This window comes from Gymnoscopelus braueri, assembly GCF_963280865.1.
Source record: "Gymnoscopelus braueri genome assembly, chromosome: 1".
In the NCBI taxonomy this organism is placed as follows: domain Eukaryota; kingdom Metazoa; phylum Chordata; class Actinopteri; order Myctophiformes; family Myctophidae; genus Gymnoscopelus; species Gymnoscopelus braueri.
The window spans coordinates 50,915,130-50,931,403 of NC_137603.1; the positions used below are offsets into that span (position 1 = coordinate 50,915,130).

At 45.5% G+C, this 16,274-nt stretch overlaps 1 protein-coding gene across 3 annotated transcripts in view; it reads right to left on the reverse strand.

Moving 5' to 3' along the window:
- Window positions 1-249: 249 nt before the first annotated feature.
- nkd1 (NKD inhibitor of WNT signaling pathway 1) overlaps window positions 250-16,274 on the reverse strand; it is a 54,239-nt gene continuing 38,214 nt past the window's right edge. Inside the window, exons 2-9 of one of the 3 annotated variants that reach the window (XR_013932996.1) lie at window positions 16,009-16,069; window positions 8,654-8,757; window positions 8,083-8,178; window positions 6,103-6,250; window positions 4,028-4,109; window positions 2,607-2,743; window positions 389-1,190; window positions 250-327 (exon numbers count right to left, since the gene is read on the reverse strand). Coding sequence is in view for 1 of the 3 variants with exons in the window: in XM_080425753.1 (XP_080281879.1) it covers window positions 532-1,190; window positions 2,607-2,743; window positions 4,028-4,109; window positions 6,103-6,250; window positions 8,083-8,178; window positions 8,654-8,757; window positions 16,009-16,069 (1,287 nt within the window). In the remaining 2 variants the exon portion in view is untranslated. Of the gene's footprint in view, window positions 1,191-2,606; window positions 2,744-4,027; window positions 4,110-6,102; window positions 6,251-8,082; window positions 8,179-8,653; window positions 8,758-16,008; window positions 16,070-16,274 lie in introns of all 3 variants that reach the window. The other 2 variants (XR_013932997.1, XM_080425753.1) reach the window with 2 other exon arrangements.

A 16,274-nucleotide genomic window follows, 5' to 3' on the forward strand; every position in this document is an offset into this window, starting at 1 on the left:
GTTTAGAGCCAGCCTTAAAAAGTCTGTGGGTTTCTTGGGATCCAGAGCCAGGGCCAGAGAAACTGCTGGAGTCCAGCTGTACCCCCCCCCCCCCCCCCCACACCTCCTCTCCTTTCCCCCCTCCATTAGGCAGGTCCGTAAGTAGCATTGAGGCTGCCTCCCACCCAGTACCACCTCCTCTCTGGAACACCCTGCTCCCCACCTGCTCTGCACTGGACTTCACCTCCCATGGTCCTCCTCTCCCCCCCCCCCCCCCATCCCCCCAACTACAGTGGCCAGTAGTTGCTTTGTCCAAAAAATCCCAGCGTCCTTAACAACAGTCCTGTACTGTACTGTACTGTACTGTACTGTACTGTACTGTACTGTACTGTACTGTACTGTACTGTACTGTACTGTACTGTGCCGTACCGTGGTGGGCCTGCTGGGTTGGGGTGGAGGCTAGTATGGGTGACGGGTTGGGGGGTAAGGGGGGGAGGGGGGGGGTTCTAGGTGGTGGAGGCAGGCGGTTCGGTTCGGTGCGGTGCGGTTGCTTCAGGACTGGTAGAAGTGGTGGTAGTGGTGGTGGTGTTCGTGGTGGTGGTGGTGCTCGTGCCGCTGCACCACCTGCGCCAGCCCCCCGCTGCCCTCGTAGAGCAGCACGCCGGGCAGGTCCCTCACCTGCTCCTTCTCCACCACCACGGGCCCCCCCGGCCCCGGCCCCGGGGCCGACAGGGAGCCCAGCGCCCGGTAGCCGCCGCCGTGGCCCCCGCCGTGGCCCCCTGCCACCTTGGAGGAGCGCTGCTTGTGCTTGCGGTAGGGGGCGGCCGACTGGTGGTGGTGGGGAGGGGTCTGGCTGGGCAGTGCCGGAGGCGGAGGCGCGCCGCCTCCTCCCCCTCCTCCTCCTCCTCCTCCTCCTCCTCGGCTCCGCATCACCCGGCCGCCGCTGGCCTGCGGGCCGGGCGGCGTGCGGCCGTGGGTCTTGGGCGAGCGGAAGGCGTGTTTCCCCCCCGAGTCCTGACCGTGACCGCGAGGCCGGGCGTGGCAGAGGCTGTCTGGGACGGCGGCGGCTGAGGCGGCGGCTTCCATGGCGATCTGCGAGCGGCGGTGGTGGGAGTAAGAAGACGGGCCGTTCTCTGGCTCCTGGGACCGAGACCTGGTCTGGTTGGCCGAGCGGGACGGAGGCTCGGCTTTGGCCGGCTCTGTGGTGGTGGCTGCGGTGGAGACATGGGGAAAGAAAAGAAAAACGTTAATGCAAAAAGTAAAGCATTAAAGTGTTAAAATGTCACTTTATAAAGGCCTTATTCTTGTGTGTGTGTGAACTTTTGCATTACAGTATAAGTACACACGCTAATACTGTGTAATTACGACAAACGCACATACGCAATAAGTACACTCAAAATAAACCCTGAAGTGCCAAGTCAGAATTCTCAGTATGAACGCTGAAAAAAAAGGAAAGGCAGCCGGCCAAGAGCGCTTGCCTGAAGCAGAATAAGTAACTCATTCAAAAATAACCCATTATGTATATACATGGCGACAGCGGCCACTCTTTAATACGAGTCCAGTGGAAAGCCACATCATTCAGGACACAGCCTCGTTTTTCAGCCCCATTTCTCCCAAAGGATAAGCATGACACAACGTCACACACACACACACACACACACACACACACACACACACACACACACACACACACACACACACACACACACACACACACACACACACACACACCGCTGTTAACACTGCACTAAACAGGGGTCACATTATAATAATCACTGTGTCATCGCTGATAAGTCGGATCAAGGGCGGGGGCTTATTAAACGTAATAATTCACTTGGCCCTTAGTGCTGATGGGAGTCGGGCCCTTTCAGACACTTGATGTATTGTGCCTTGCCTTGCCCAGGGGCCCCCAGATGTTTGTACTGGCCAGGGGTTGCAGTGGGCTGCCCGCTATACACCTAATAGCTCCAGGGCAGGTGCTGCTGCTGGGGTAATGAGACAGTCTGGAGGAGGCTTCAAAGGCAACCGTGGACCTCTCCCTCCCTCTCTCTTTCTCTCTCTTTCTCTCTCTCTCTCTCTCCCTCTCTCCCCCCTCATCTCTCTCTTTCATACTTTCTCTTTTAGGACCACTTCACCCATCTATATTCATATAATTGGTCCTCACTAATGCACATTATAATATGCAGTGGTGGAAAAAGTACTCAAATATTTTACTTATGTAAAAGTATGAATACTGCAATGAAGAAGTGCTCTGTTGCAAGTAAAAGTCCGGAATTCAAAATTTACTTGAGTAGAAGTACAAAAGTATTGGTATTAAAATGTACTTAAAGTACCAAAAGTAAAAGTACTAAAAGGTTTGAAAATAGCAGATCTACAAGCTCACAACGCGTCGCATCGCGACGCGTTGTGAGCTTGTAGATCGGCTATTTTCAAATAGTAATTTTTAAATGGTACTATATTATAATGAGCATTAGTGAGGACCAATTATATGACTATTTCTTCTGCCGGTCCGGGGAATCAAACCAGGAACCTTTCGGTTGCAAACTCACTCCTCTAACTTTTAGGTTCAGCGGTCCTTTAAGTAAAAACAATAAAATGGGGGTACTTCTCCCAGCATTGCCACTCACCGGCTCCAAAGCGAGATGTGTAGTTCTCGATGCCTGCCAGGTCCAAGTAGTGGTTCCTACGTTCCAGGTTCTCGTCCACGCAGTGGCGCTGCTGCTGCTGGCAGCCCGGCTGGGTGTGGTGGTCGCTGTGGTGGCGCCTGGCGGGCACAAAACAAGCACCTCTCATTAGACAGCGGTTGGAGCTCCAGTTGCTCCCTGAGGTTTAAGTTGTTAGAGTGTTTGGGGAAAGCAGGCTGTGTTGCCAGATTTTGCGAGAGAAACGAGCGACCGGGTCAAAGAAAACGAGCTCAAAAGAAGCGACTAATATATACATATATATATACATTTTGGATTTAAAAAAAATATTTTTAAAACATTGTAAATACACAAATCGTGTACGGGGGTCCCTGGCACAAAATATTTTCAGATGGGGGTCCGTGGCCAAATACGTATTCATTTTGGGGTCCTTGACATGGAAAAATTTCAAGGACCCCTAAATTAAGCAAGCCCAAAACAGGCAACTACACTTTAGAAACAAGCCCCCCCCCCCCCCCCCCCAAACAATAAATAAAATAAATAAGCAAACCCTAACCCACAACCACCAATATTTACAAGTGACTTTACAGAGTAGCTTATAATAAGCAGACATGGCAACGGTGGTTGGGCTCCAGTTCCCCCTGAGGTTTAGTTGTTAGTGTGTGTTTGGGAAAGCAGGGCTGCCCTTATGGGCTAAGCAGTGGTGAACTTAACTGCTAGAGAAGTGAGCTTCTGAAGAGTCGGCCCCCTTTTTAAACTTGCGCGTGTGAAAAAGCTGCGAGTATGAAATGCTACTTGCTCGGCAGCACTCACGCAACGGCATTTACAGCAGGACCCTTTGAGCAAGGCATGAGTTAGTGGTGCTCTTGGCTCAGGAATGAGCGGTAAAAGATTTTGTTACTGGACCGTGACAAGAGGGTGTGTAAAACCTCTAAGCTTCCCTCTCCCCATGACTACTGCTCCTGTGTAGCTGGACAGGCGCAGCTAAGGGAGAGGGATTTGAGCCATCCGGCTGTATATGCCTTTATGTGACTTTGAGGCTTTTTTGGATAAAAGCACCCTACAAGCTCACAACGCGTTGTAAATCAGCTATCTTTGAACATTTTTGAATAGGAGTTCAAATTAAAACACTTTAAAAATATATTATTTTTACAAAATATCGGTAGTCTGGCATCGGCCGGGGCTCTAGTAAGTATCAATAAATAAAGTTATTGTTTATATTGTATATTTTCAAAACATGTTTATTTTAATGATCAATCAATCTTCTGGATGGAACAGAGGAACTAACGCAGTATACTCTAAAGTTGTATTTATCGGCATCACAATGAAAAGGAATTTTTCAAGGTTTTTTATTTTATTTTTATATTATCAATATTATCTTGAAGAATCACTGTCATAGACTGTACCGGAGGAGAGCGCGTGACTTCTTGTCAGCACTTTTGGGGTCTTCCACGCTCTTGTCAGCCTTCTGTCTGGAGTGGGATAAGTCTATCAAAGAAGATGGAGACACAGAGAGAGAGAGAGAGAGACAGAAAGGTAAGAGAGAGCGATAGATAGAGAGAGAGAGAGACAGTGAAAGAAATCCATTATCAAAGAGCAGCCACAGACACACACACGCACACGCACGCACACACACACACGCACACGCACACGCACACGCACACACACACACTACAGCAGTCTCACAAGCCCGCAGAAGAAAGAAACCTTTGTTCACTGGCTTTTTACTTTGAAGATCAGCTAAATGAGTGGATAAATAACAATGCGTCATTTATTCTATTTCCAACTCCAGGTCTCGCATACAGTACTGTAAGGCGTGGGATATGTCTTCATCTTAAAGGGTTTATTAATGGCACACAATATAATGCCGTTTGAAATTAGCACAAATAACACGCCGGCAATATTTTCAAAGCCGTCTCTTGTTTGAATCTCTTTCAAAGATATAAATAGTCCAAAAACTAAAATACGTGTATGCGTGATGTAAGAGAGAGGGGAATATACATATACTGTATATATTTCCCTAGTTAACCCATTCAATCCGGGAACGCATCTGTGTCATTTTAGATTTCTTTGGCTATTCAAAAATAGCAGATATACAAGCTCATAGCGCGGCACCGAGTGCCGCGCTATGAGCTTGTCGATCTGCTATTTTTGAAATCGTGAAAATGTGTGCAAATCTTTGAATATATATTTTAAAGCGAACATTTGTAAAATATTTTGTTCCAGGGACCTCCAGAAACAAAAAATTCAGTTACAAATGTTAGCTTTATATATATATATTCAAAGATTTGCACAAAATGTTCCAAGATTTTTCAAAAAATAGCAGATCTACAAGCTCATAGCGCGGCACTCATGTCATGTCTGCTATTTTTGAATAACCAAAGTATAAAATAATGGTCATAGCTCAAATCTAAAATGAACACAGATGCGTTCCCGGATCGAAAGGGTTAAAGTAGTGAAATCTGAAAAGTAAAGTCAAAAGACATCATTTTTCCCGACAGGCTTGAGCTTTGGGGAGCGCTTTGGAAGGGGAGGAGGAGTAGGTGACAGCCTAGAAGGTGGCAGACAGTTATCAAAAGGATGCTGTGCATCTCTTAGGGGTTTAGTTTCAGAGTTCTTTTTTTTTAAGCGGCTGGCTGGCAGGAGGCAGGGGGTCCCCCCTCTTCTTGGCTCCATCACTCCCCTCACTATCATTAAAAAATGAGCCCCGTGGCGCAGGAGAGACACAGACAGAGAGAGAGAGACATGGAGACGGGAAGAGAGAGAGAGAGAGAGGAGTTTGTGACAGCAGCCTTTCTGCGTTGACAACAAACACGAACGTCTGCGGGGTGTGGTGACAGCTGACAGCATGTGACACAGGGTGCTGGTGGGGGGGGGGGGGGGACCTCCTCTGAGCACCACTGTCCTACTGACTGACACTACACCTGAGTATCGCTGCTGTCGTCGGGCAGAAAGCTCGTATCTCAATAATTCTAACTTTCTGTGTTTTTCCCGTAAATGAATGCCCTACTTGGATCATACTGTACAGCGTCCGTCACACAGCATCAAACGTAGCAGATCTACAAGCTACTGCTTCTTTTGCTATTTTTGAATCTTCAAAAATATCTTCAATCAGTCTTGGGTCTGAGTCATGGAGAGTTTCATTTTACACTCTCAAGACAAGAGTTACATTATTGTTAAACATCTGCATTACTTAATTTACAAGAAGTCTGCACAATTTAGAATAATTGTTCTTTTGATCAACGTTTGCCTGTTCTCTCTCCTATGGTACCGACATCAATACCGCATGGAATTGTGGACAAAATCTTCAGTCAGTCTTGGGTCTGAGAGTCCAAATCTCATAAAACGGTGGTCCGTGGCTCAAAAGCTGAATAAATAATGGACCTTGATATGAAAAAGGTTGAACACCACTTCTCTATCTAAAAGGGTTACCGTAAGTGTCCAACAACAATTAACCCCTTTGACCCCCGTCCTCATGTACCTGCTGTGGCCTGCGCGCAGCTTCTCCACCGCTGGCTGGAGTCTGGAGCCATCGACAGTTTGACCCGCAACGTCTTGCTGCTGCTGGGAGAGTGGTTGACCGAGGCGTCCACCACCTCATAGATGGTGTGGAGGAGGCTGGTGATGTCCTAAAGGTCAGGAGAGGGGAGGAGAGGATTGAAGATAATTCAGATTTGCTCTTTTTTCACGGACATAACATGGACATATCACTCTGTGAGCTACAACACTGTAAGTATCCATTTGGTTCCTAATCCTAACTAGTAATCATTTAGCTGGGGGACCCCTGGAACCCCCTCAAGGACCCCTGAGAAGCAGTGGTTTGGATAACGGCTGAAGAAATAATCTACACATGTCAGTTGGTTGAGTTAAGCACTTAAACCCCAGCATCCGTATTCTAGAAACCTTCGCAGAAAATAGCAGATCTACAAGCTTACAAAGCACCCTGTTACGACACGTTGTAAGCTTGTAGATTGGCAATTTTCCTGGGGTGTTCAAGTGTGATCTGACAGAGTGTAAGAGGCGGTTACACGTTTATAAAAGGAGATGTCTGGGAGGGAGATGTCAGGCCTGATGCAAGTCTTGTTCTGTGTGCCTGAATATACTGTATACACTTTGAGCTTCACACAGTCAGCAGTTAAAGTTAAAGTTAAAGTTGTAGCATCATCATGTTGTAACGTCATCCTGTCTGTAGTGTCCTCATAACAGGGCAGGGAAGGAACTGAACAAGACAGACACAGAAAGAATTCTCAAATATAATTAAGTCAAGATTCAATAGTATGGCTATACATTTTCAGTTAGAAATAATGCCTCACAACTTCTTAGTGTTCTATTGCTCAGGGTAATACAGCTGTTCTGCTCTATTAGTGTAGGTCTATTAGCTGCTCCGTTCATCAATTCATAACCTTAACACTGGCCATTGGGGATGTGTGTGTGTGTGTGTGTGTGTGTGTGTGTGTGTGTGTGTGTGTGTGTGTGTGTGTGTGTGTGTGTGTGTGTGTGTGTGTGTGTGTGTGTGTGTGTGTGTGTGTGTGTGTGTGTGTGTGTGTGTGTGTGTGTGTGTGTGTGTGTGTGCGCGCGTGTGTACATAATCGGTGTGTAAAAAAAGGGAGGCAAAATAATGGGACATTATTCTGACATAAAAAACTATTATTATGAACTCAGACTGACTGTAATAAAAAAGAAGAGAGAGAGAGAATAGGGAAAGTGTTATGTGTCACTTTTAGTTTCCATCTCTTTTTCTGTCTTATTTTTTTTGAAAAAAAAAAAAAGCTAGAGAGGAAAGACTTTTCTCTCCTCTCTCTCCCACTCCCCCGCTTGTAGTCTCCTCCTGGGCGAGCGAGCGAGTGGCTGAGCCACAGGCGATGCCAGAGAAACGCCAAACACACTGACTGACGGCGACAGCAGTCTCTTTGCGCCATTTCGAGAAAAAAAAGAGCAAAAAACGTAGCTCTCAGATCTCTACCAGAGGAGAAGAAACAAAGCCGCGAGGGTTCCTCTGAGAAGAAAAGAGAAACCTTAAAACAGACCTCACTTTCCAGATTCAAGTCTCTCGCAGAGCCATTAACCCATTCAATCCGGGAACGCATCTCTGTCATTTTAGATTTCTTTGGCTATTCAAAAATAGCAGATATACAAGCTCATAGCGCGGCACAGAGTGCCGCGCTATGAGCTTGTACAGTACATCTGCTATTTTTTTTAAATGTGTGCAAATCCTTGAATATATCTTTAAAGTGAACATTTGGAACTCAAATCTTTGCTTCTGGGGGGTCCCTGGAACACTATATTTCTCAATATTTCTCAACGTAAGATTAGGGAGACCACCTCCAACTGCATTGTACCAAACATACGCTACCATTCCAAAAGTTCCGGACTTGAGTGTCCTCTGACACTGAGGATTTTACGTTGTACTGCGCGTGTCCATATGGCCAGAGTAGGCGGGGGGGGGGGGCTTGTACTGTACCTCTCTGGTGACTTTGCCGTTGTTGTCAAAGTCGTAGAGCGTGAAGGTCCATTCCTGTCTGTTGTCCTCCTCTACGGACACAGCACATTCCAGCTCCTGGAACAACACACTTCATTACTCACTGTGTGTGTGTGTGTGTGTGTGTGTGTGTGTGTGTGTGTGTGTGTGTGTGTGTGTGTGTGCGTGTGCGTGTGTGTAGTATGTGTTTCACAAGCATGTGTATCCATACAGTATGCGTGTATGAGTGATTATGTGTGCAACTTTTCATAATTTGCGTGCTCATACAGTATGGGGTGTGTGTCGTGAGCACGTGTCTCTGCCCTTGCCCCAGTTGTATAACTGGAGGAACAAACAGTGGTGGGCGGTCTTGCACACACACACACACACACACACACACACACACACACACACACACACACACACACACACACACACACACACACACACACACACACACACACACACACACTCACACACAGTCCCCCCCACACACACACACACACACACACACACACACACACACACACACACACACACACACACACACACACACACACACACACACACTCACTTCAAATTGAAGCTGTTTCTGAGGTCCCGTGGGAGACTGGCCGTCTCCCACTTGAAGTTTCTCCTCCACACAGCAGCCGTCTGTCTTCTCTGGGGGCAGAGCCACTGCACGCGCACACACACACACACACACACACACACATGCACACGCACACGCACACAAAGACAAAAGAGAGAGTCTTCAGTATGTTGTGATTACAGATCCATAAACCTGGGGAAAAAAACGTTGGCTTCAAGTGCTTCTCACAGCCTCCAACCAGTGTTGCCAGATTTTGTGAGAGAAACAAGCGGACAGGTCTACGAAAACAAGTCCAAAAGAAGAGACTAGGTCACATGATCACAAAAACAGGGGGTCCCCGGAAAAATGACTTGATATAGCATAAAAATCAGTTGAACCACTTTAACTCTATATACATCGGGTATTTGAAAATAGCCGACACCAGCAAGTTTGAGAACCACTGGTTTGAACAAAATTTTTGAAGGAAGCCCAAATGAAGCAACTACACTTTAGAAACAAGTCCTTTACAGAAAAACAAGCCCAAAGTCACTTATAATAAGCAGACATGGCAACACTGCCATTAATTGTCCTCACAATGTCTATTTCTCAAATGTTACTATATAATAGTGGGGACATAATGGTCCTCACAAGTAAAGAAATACAAGTACACACATACGTGCGCGCACACACACACACACACACACACACACACACACACACACACACACACACACACACACACACACACACACACACACACACACACACCCCTCTCTCCCTCCCCTCCCCTCCTCCCGCTGCTGTCAGTACTTTGAAGTGTTCATTCTCCAACCTTTTGGACGGGGATCACACCAGCAGGCTGTAAAACAGACTCACTAATTAATTAAGCCAGAGTCAGATCTCAGTGAACAGTGTTTGTTGTGTGAGCCAGAGAGGACTGTTGTCGCCCCGCGACTCTTTCTTTTTCCTGCCCCATCCAAAAAGCAACATCAAAGACCACCCCGGTACCCACTGCCTCCCCCCCTCCTCCCCTCCCCGGCTTGGGAGGAGGAGGGAGGGAGGGAGGGCCGTTAGGGGAAATGCAGTGATAGAAAAAGTACTAAATTTTTTTAATTCCACTCTGTTACAAGTAAAAGTCTGGCATTCAGAATTTACTTGAGTAAAAGTACAAAAGTATTGGCATCAAAATATACTTATAGCACTAAAAGTAAAAGTACTCATGCAGAATGTCCTGTACATTTCACAAGTTCTCAGAATGTTCAAATATTTTCAAAATAACCTAATCTACATCATGAGCTTGGTTATTTTCGAATAGCCAAAATGTATATAGGGCTGAAGTGGTTAATGGATGTTTTGATAATAATCTAAATCTACTGTACTACAATGTAATAAGTAGCTAAAGCTGTTAAATATTATTGGATTTACTCCATAGTGGAGTTAAAAAAAAATACAATATTTGCCTCTGAGATGTAGTGGAGTAGAAGTATAAATTATCGGGGAAAAAATTAAATACTCGAGTAAAGTAGAAACACCTCAAAATTATACTCAAGTACAGCACTTGAGTAAATGTACTTTCCACCATTGAGTAGATGGCAGACACTGGAGGTCAGACACAAAGCCCTGGTTCTGACCAGTTTCACCAGATTGTAGAGATGAGTGTCGGTGGCAGCCCTAGCGTCAGGAACGTGCCGCTGGTTTGTGGTCACTTTGATCTTTTTACAGTGCTGTGTGTGTGTGTGTGTGTGTGTGTGTGTGTGTGTGCGTGCGTGTGCGTGTGCGTGCGTGTGTTGCTCTGTAGCAGGTCCAATATGCTGGTGAGATGCTTATCTCACAACTAATGAAAATGCCAGGAGGAGAAACAATAATCTGCCATCCCTCTATGTCTGTCTCTCTCCCTCTCCATCCCTCTCCCTCTATCTCTTGCCCTCTATCTCTCTCCCTCTCCATCCCTCTCTATCTCTCTCTCCCTCTGTCTCTGTCTCTCTCTCTCTGTGTCTCTCGCCATCTTTATCTCTCTCTCTCCATCTCTCTCTCCCTCTGTCTGTCTGTCTCTCTCTTTCTCTCTCTCTCTCTCTCTCCATCTCTCTCTCCCTCTGTCTCTCTGTCTCTCTATCTCTTGTCTGATGAAGCCAGGTCTTTGTGAGAGACTCAGCTGCCAGTGGATTGGCGGTGTATCAGATCAGGGGGGGGTATTGGCCTACATTGTTCCAATGGCTTTGACACACACACACACACACACACACACACACACACACACACACACACACACACACACACACACACACACACACACACACACACACACACACACACACACACACATAGTCTGAACCGCCACACCCAGTCTCACTAGAATACAACATACCATATGACAGCACAGCTCTATAGGGACAACACACTGTTTCACAGCTTTACAGGTGGAACAACAACAGCTTCAGCATATCGTTTTGTTCTAAATGAATGTCCTACAAGCGTGTCGCACAAAAGTAGGTACAATATCAGATCTACAAGCTCACACTTAGATCGGCTATTTTCACTATTTTAAATCGCTTGAAAAATAATTAAAAAGGACCGTTTTGGACATACAAAGTTTCCACAGCAACAATATAATGGTTGAATATTCAAGGAACTTCGGACTTGAATGTAACTACATTGTCTAAAATACACACGCACACGCACACGCGCGCGCACGCACACGCACGCACACACACACACACACACACCAGAATAAACAGGGGTACTAAAGCAGGTGTCACCGTGGCTCAGTCAGTGGTTTAGTACCGTTAGTTAACAGAAAGCAGGTCCCGGGTTCAAATCCCAGTGGGGGCCGACTGGGGCCCTTCTGTGTGGAGGTTGCATATTGTCCTTGTTGTTCACGCTCCAGTTTCCTCCCACAGCAGAAACACATGCAACACTGTGGCCTTGACCGAGGCACATGGCCTTAGAACTGGAGCTGGTCCCCAGGCACCAGGGTTGCCAAGTCTGCTTATTATAAGCGACTTTGGGGCTTGTTTCTAAAGTGTAGTTGCTTATGTGGGCTTGCTTCCTAATGTTGTTTAACCCAGTGGTATAAATATGTATTTGTCTGCGGACCCCCATCTGAAAATATTTTGTGACAGGGACCCCCCATACAAGATTTGAGTCCAAAAAGATTCCACATTTTTCACATTTCTTTGTAGATTTTTTGAGCCGCTGTATATAGAGTTCAAAGTGGTTCAACTGATATTGATGCTATATTAAGTCATTTTGTTGGGACCCCCCCCCCCCTCTGTGTGTGCGTAATCATAGTCGCTTCTTTTGCTATGTTTTCTTAGACCTGTCCGCTTGTTTCCCTAGCAAAATCTGGCAACACTGCCAGGCACCAGAGAGAATGGCTAATACCAACTGCTCCTAATGGTTAGGATGGATTACATGCAGAGGACAAAATGGCACAGTGTGTGTAAAATTAAATGAATGAAATAAACTTAACCACGAACCATGAGCATCCTATAAAAACGTACTTAAGGGAGGACGGGCCTGCGGACGGACCTCTGTCGTCACGCTCATGTCACCGTGACTCAGCCATAACCATATAAGGTATTCCCATGTGTGCAGCTATGCCCAGATATGAAGTGTGTTGTCTAACCTCAATGTGTCGTCATGGCATCAGGTGCAAACAAATCACTCGACTCCATATTTGGGCACAAAAGGACATCAGGGATCTCCATATATGGGCATAAAAGGGACATGACTGACAGATACAGAGATCTCCATATATGGGCATATATGAGTCGGATCGGCGGTGCGACGTAGGTGTGAGGGGCCGCATAGCGGCCTGAATCTCTAGTTGGGACAAATAGCTGATCTACAAGAACATAATTAGCTGAGCCCTGGGGTATCCTGGTCAACTAAGTACAGTACATGGGGTTTAAGTGCTTAAACAACACGGATGTGATCACATAATTATCAGATAATTATGGGATGTAGTCAGATAATGTGCCTTTGTTGTGACGCCTCAGTGAAACACCCTAAAGACGCTTTCATCTCGTCTCAATACATTTTGTTTCTTCCCTCCTTTGCAAATGTTTTGTCTAAATATACTGAAAGTTCTTAATCCCCAACAAAACTTTCTTTTGTAAGCGCTTCCTGAGGCCCAGAGGACACGTCGGTCGTCTTGTCATCTGCATTCTCTCTCCGTCTCTTTCTGTCTCGTTCGCTGTCGTCTCTCTTTTGATCTTCTCCCTCTTGTATTTGTTTTCACTCAACCACAGTTAAATGCATGTGCTATTCATCACATAATAGATCTTGTAGATCAGTGTTGAGCGGTGCTCTGAGAGTGCTGCGCATTCAGGTGAAAGTCAACAAACACGGCATTCGTCTCTCAGTTTGCCTAAGGACGCTGCATTAACAACTGTAATGTGTCTGCAGAAGAATGGTTCCAAGGCTCTGGGTTCCACAGTCGTTAAGACTAGCTACAGTGCTTAGCTGTAGCGGCAGTGGCTCAGGGGTATAGTGGCCGGGTAGAGTGAACTGGAAACCGCAAGGTTCCCAGTTCAATCCTGGGTTCCCCCAGAGGAAGTGTCCTTGAGCAAGACATTGAACCCCTAATTGCTCCCTCCCGATGAGCAGGTTGGTGCCTTGCATGGTTTCCTCCGCCATCGGTGTGTGAATGTGTGTGTGAATGGGTGAATGTAATGCACAATCTATGTAAAGCGCTTTGGATAAAAGCGCTATATAAATGCACCATTTACCATTTTTTACCATTTAGCTAGTGATCGCTCAGCAGATTTAAAACAATGTGAGAACCTTTGAGATGATCGCTGGCTTTGAAAGAAAAATCCTTTGCTGAATATGCTGACGTGGTGCTTGATAAAATAGGACATTTAACAACTAATGTAGTGTATTCATCTGTATTGAACGCCTTTGTCCAAAATGGTCGTGTTGTCTTTTAAAAGGGATAATGTAACTTATTTGGTGAAATGCTTATTTCCAGTTGCCAGGGACAAATATAGTTAAAGTAGTACACATGCTAACCAGTCCTCACAAGCTCTGACCCCAGGCTTAGCTTCAGTCCAGTAGCAGAACCAATTTAAACAAAGTTTATGGTTGTAGTCAATTCCCAGTGTGTCTTGTGGTTGCTGTCAACAAGCAAAATACAGCTGCCAGTTGCTTATTTCCACCTAACAGGGAGGAGTTTCAAGAGAACATAATGCGCATGGAGGTTCATATCGTCTCCGTCGGGTGGAAACCTCATATGTCCAAAACTGTTACTTTTTTGGATTCAAATTCAAAAGTAGCAAAAGCAGAAAATAGCGCGGCACCGAGTGCCATGCTAAGAGCTTGTAGAACTGCAATTTTTTTTTTTAATCGTGAAAATCAGTGCAAATCTTTGAATGTACGTATATATTTTTTAAAGCAAACATTTGTAACTCAAATCTTTGCTTTGCACCACTGTGATATTATAGCAACATAGGTTTGGGGAAAAAATTGGTTAAATAGAAAAATGTCATACATATATATCTTGCCCAAATGAATAACTGTACAGTTAGTACTCATTTGTAATGTAACTGAAAGGGACATGCAGTTGCCTCAGTGGACAGAGAGACATGCCCCTCTCTCTCTCTCTCTCTCTCTCTCTCTCTCTCTCTCTCTCTCTCTCTCTCTCTCTGCTACATTTCCTGTCTCGTTCCACACAGTCTAGTAAAACTGACACCCTATTAATATAAGAGCCTGACCGCAGACCGATATGTCTTAAGTCTCTCAAGCTTGACAATTTTCAAAAGCTTCCGTCGTACACTCCTCCCCGCATCCATTTCGTCTTAGCAGTCGCGTAAACTTGTCCTACTGTAAATCAAATTAGTCAGAGCATATATAGCTTGCCGCTAATCAGAAACGGGAATTCAAAAATAAGATATTTAAAAATATATTTTCGCGAACGGAAACGACAAAACGGATCTGACAGCTTTCCGTTCTCGGCTTTCGGGGGGAGATGTATTTCCAGACTCTATCATGTAATAGCATTCGGAGATTGTGGAATAGTTGTCTGGCTGCGCGAGACGAGTGCTCTAATTAAAAAATATATTCTATGAAAGGAACTCTGTGCCATACTGACCCTCATCTATCTCTGAGGCTGTCTGGTCACCTTTCTGTCTGTATCTCACGTCTTCGATCCTGCATGCACTCTCCTCTCCTCTCCTCTCCTCTCCTCTCCTCTCCAACACTCTCTAACCCAGATCAAACGGGTGGGGGGGTGGAGTGGGGAGCCTCTCCTCCCGGAGCACTTAATCCAGGATCACACCCCACCGGGGAGAACATGGGGGATGCAGGCAGTTTGCAAAGCCCCACAGAGGGCAGAGGAGAGGCAGCGGGGGGGAGGAGGAGGTAAAGGGCTCATCGGTACATTGGTGGAATTTAGTTGAGAGGAGACGAGACGTGTGGGTGCTAGTTAATCAGACTAATCGAATCGGTTCGAAAAATGAAAAGGAAGTTTGGGGGGGGGGATTGAAATTTTAATCAGCTATTTTTTGTTGATTATTTAACCCATTTAGACCGGGAAAGAAGAGTCATTTTTAGATTTCTTTGGGCTATTCAAAAATAGCAGATCTACAAGCTCGTAGCGTGGCACCGAGTGCCGCGCTACGAGCTTGTAGATCTGCTATTTTAGAAAAATCTTGAAAATGTTTGCAAATCTTTGAATATATTTATATTTTTAAAGCTAACATTTTTGACTCAAATCTTTGCTTCTGGGGGTTCTATTACAACATATTTTGAGATGGGGGGTCCATGGCCAAATACATATATTTTGGGGGTCCTTGACATTTAGAAGAAATTTGTAGAATCCACCAGAAGCAAAGATTTTAGTTCAAAATGTTTGCTTTAAAAAATATATATTATATTCAAAGATTTACACACATTTTCACGATTTTTCAAAAATAGCAGATCTACAAGCTTGTAGCGCGGCACTCGGTGCCGCGCTATGAGCTTGTATATCTGCTATTTTTGAATAGCCAAAAGTATAAAATAATGGTATAAGTGGTTACACAGATGCGTTCCGGTCTTAATGGGTTAACAAAATATCTATTTGAATCTTTCCGAGTCGATTCGTTGATATATAAACAATTAACATATATTTGTTTATAAGGCTGCAACTATCTATGTTATGTTCAAATACCACATTTAAACAGAGGTGAGAACAAGGGATGAGAGGAGAGGAGAGGAGAAGGGAAAGAGGAGAGGGTTAGCCAGTGTTGCCATGTCTGCCTATTATAAGCGACTTTGGGCTTGTTTTTTCTGTAAAGTCAACCTTTTCCGTTTACCATGGCCGCTTGTTTCTCTCGCAAAATGTAGCATCACTGGGAGAGATGGAGAGCCTACAGTACCTTCCAGTCGGTAGTGTTCATTGGTGATCCCCTCAGCGCTACACGCTGCTTCCAAGGAGTCCTGTAGAGACACAGAGGAGGAGACACGTGTCAGTGAGTGTGTTACACCACCATATACAGTGACTGGAGGTCTGGGAGGAATATTGTATTTTTATCACATACAAAAACAAACAAACCCTTAAGCTTGGGTACTGACTGACAGTGCAAATCCAGGGCACAGCAGCAGCTTTCAAATACACAGTGACATGGCTAAGAAAATCCAAAAT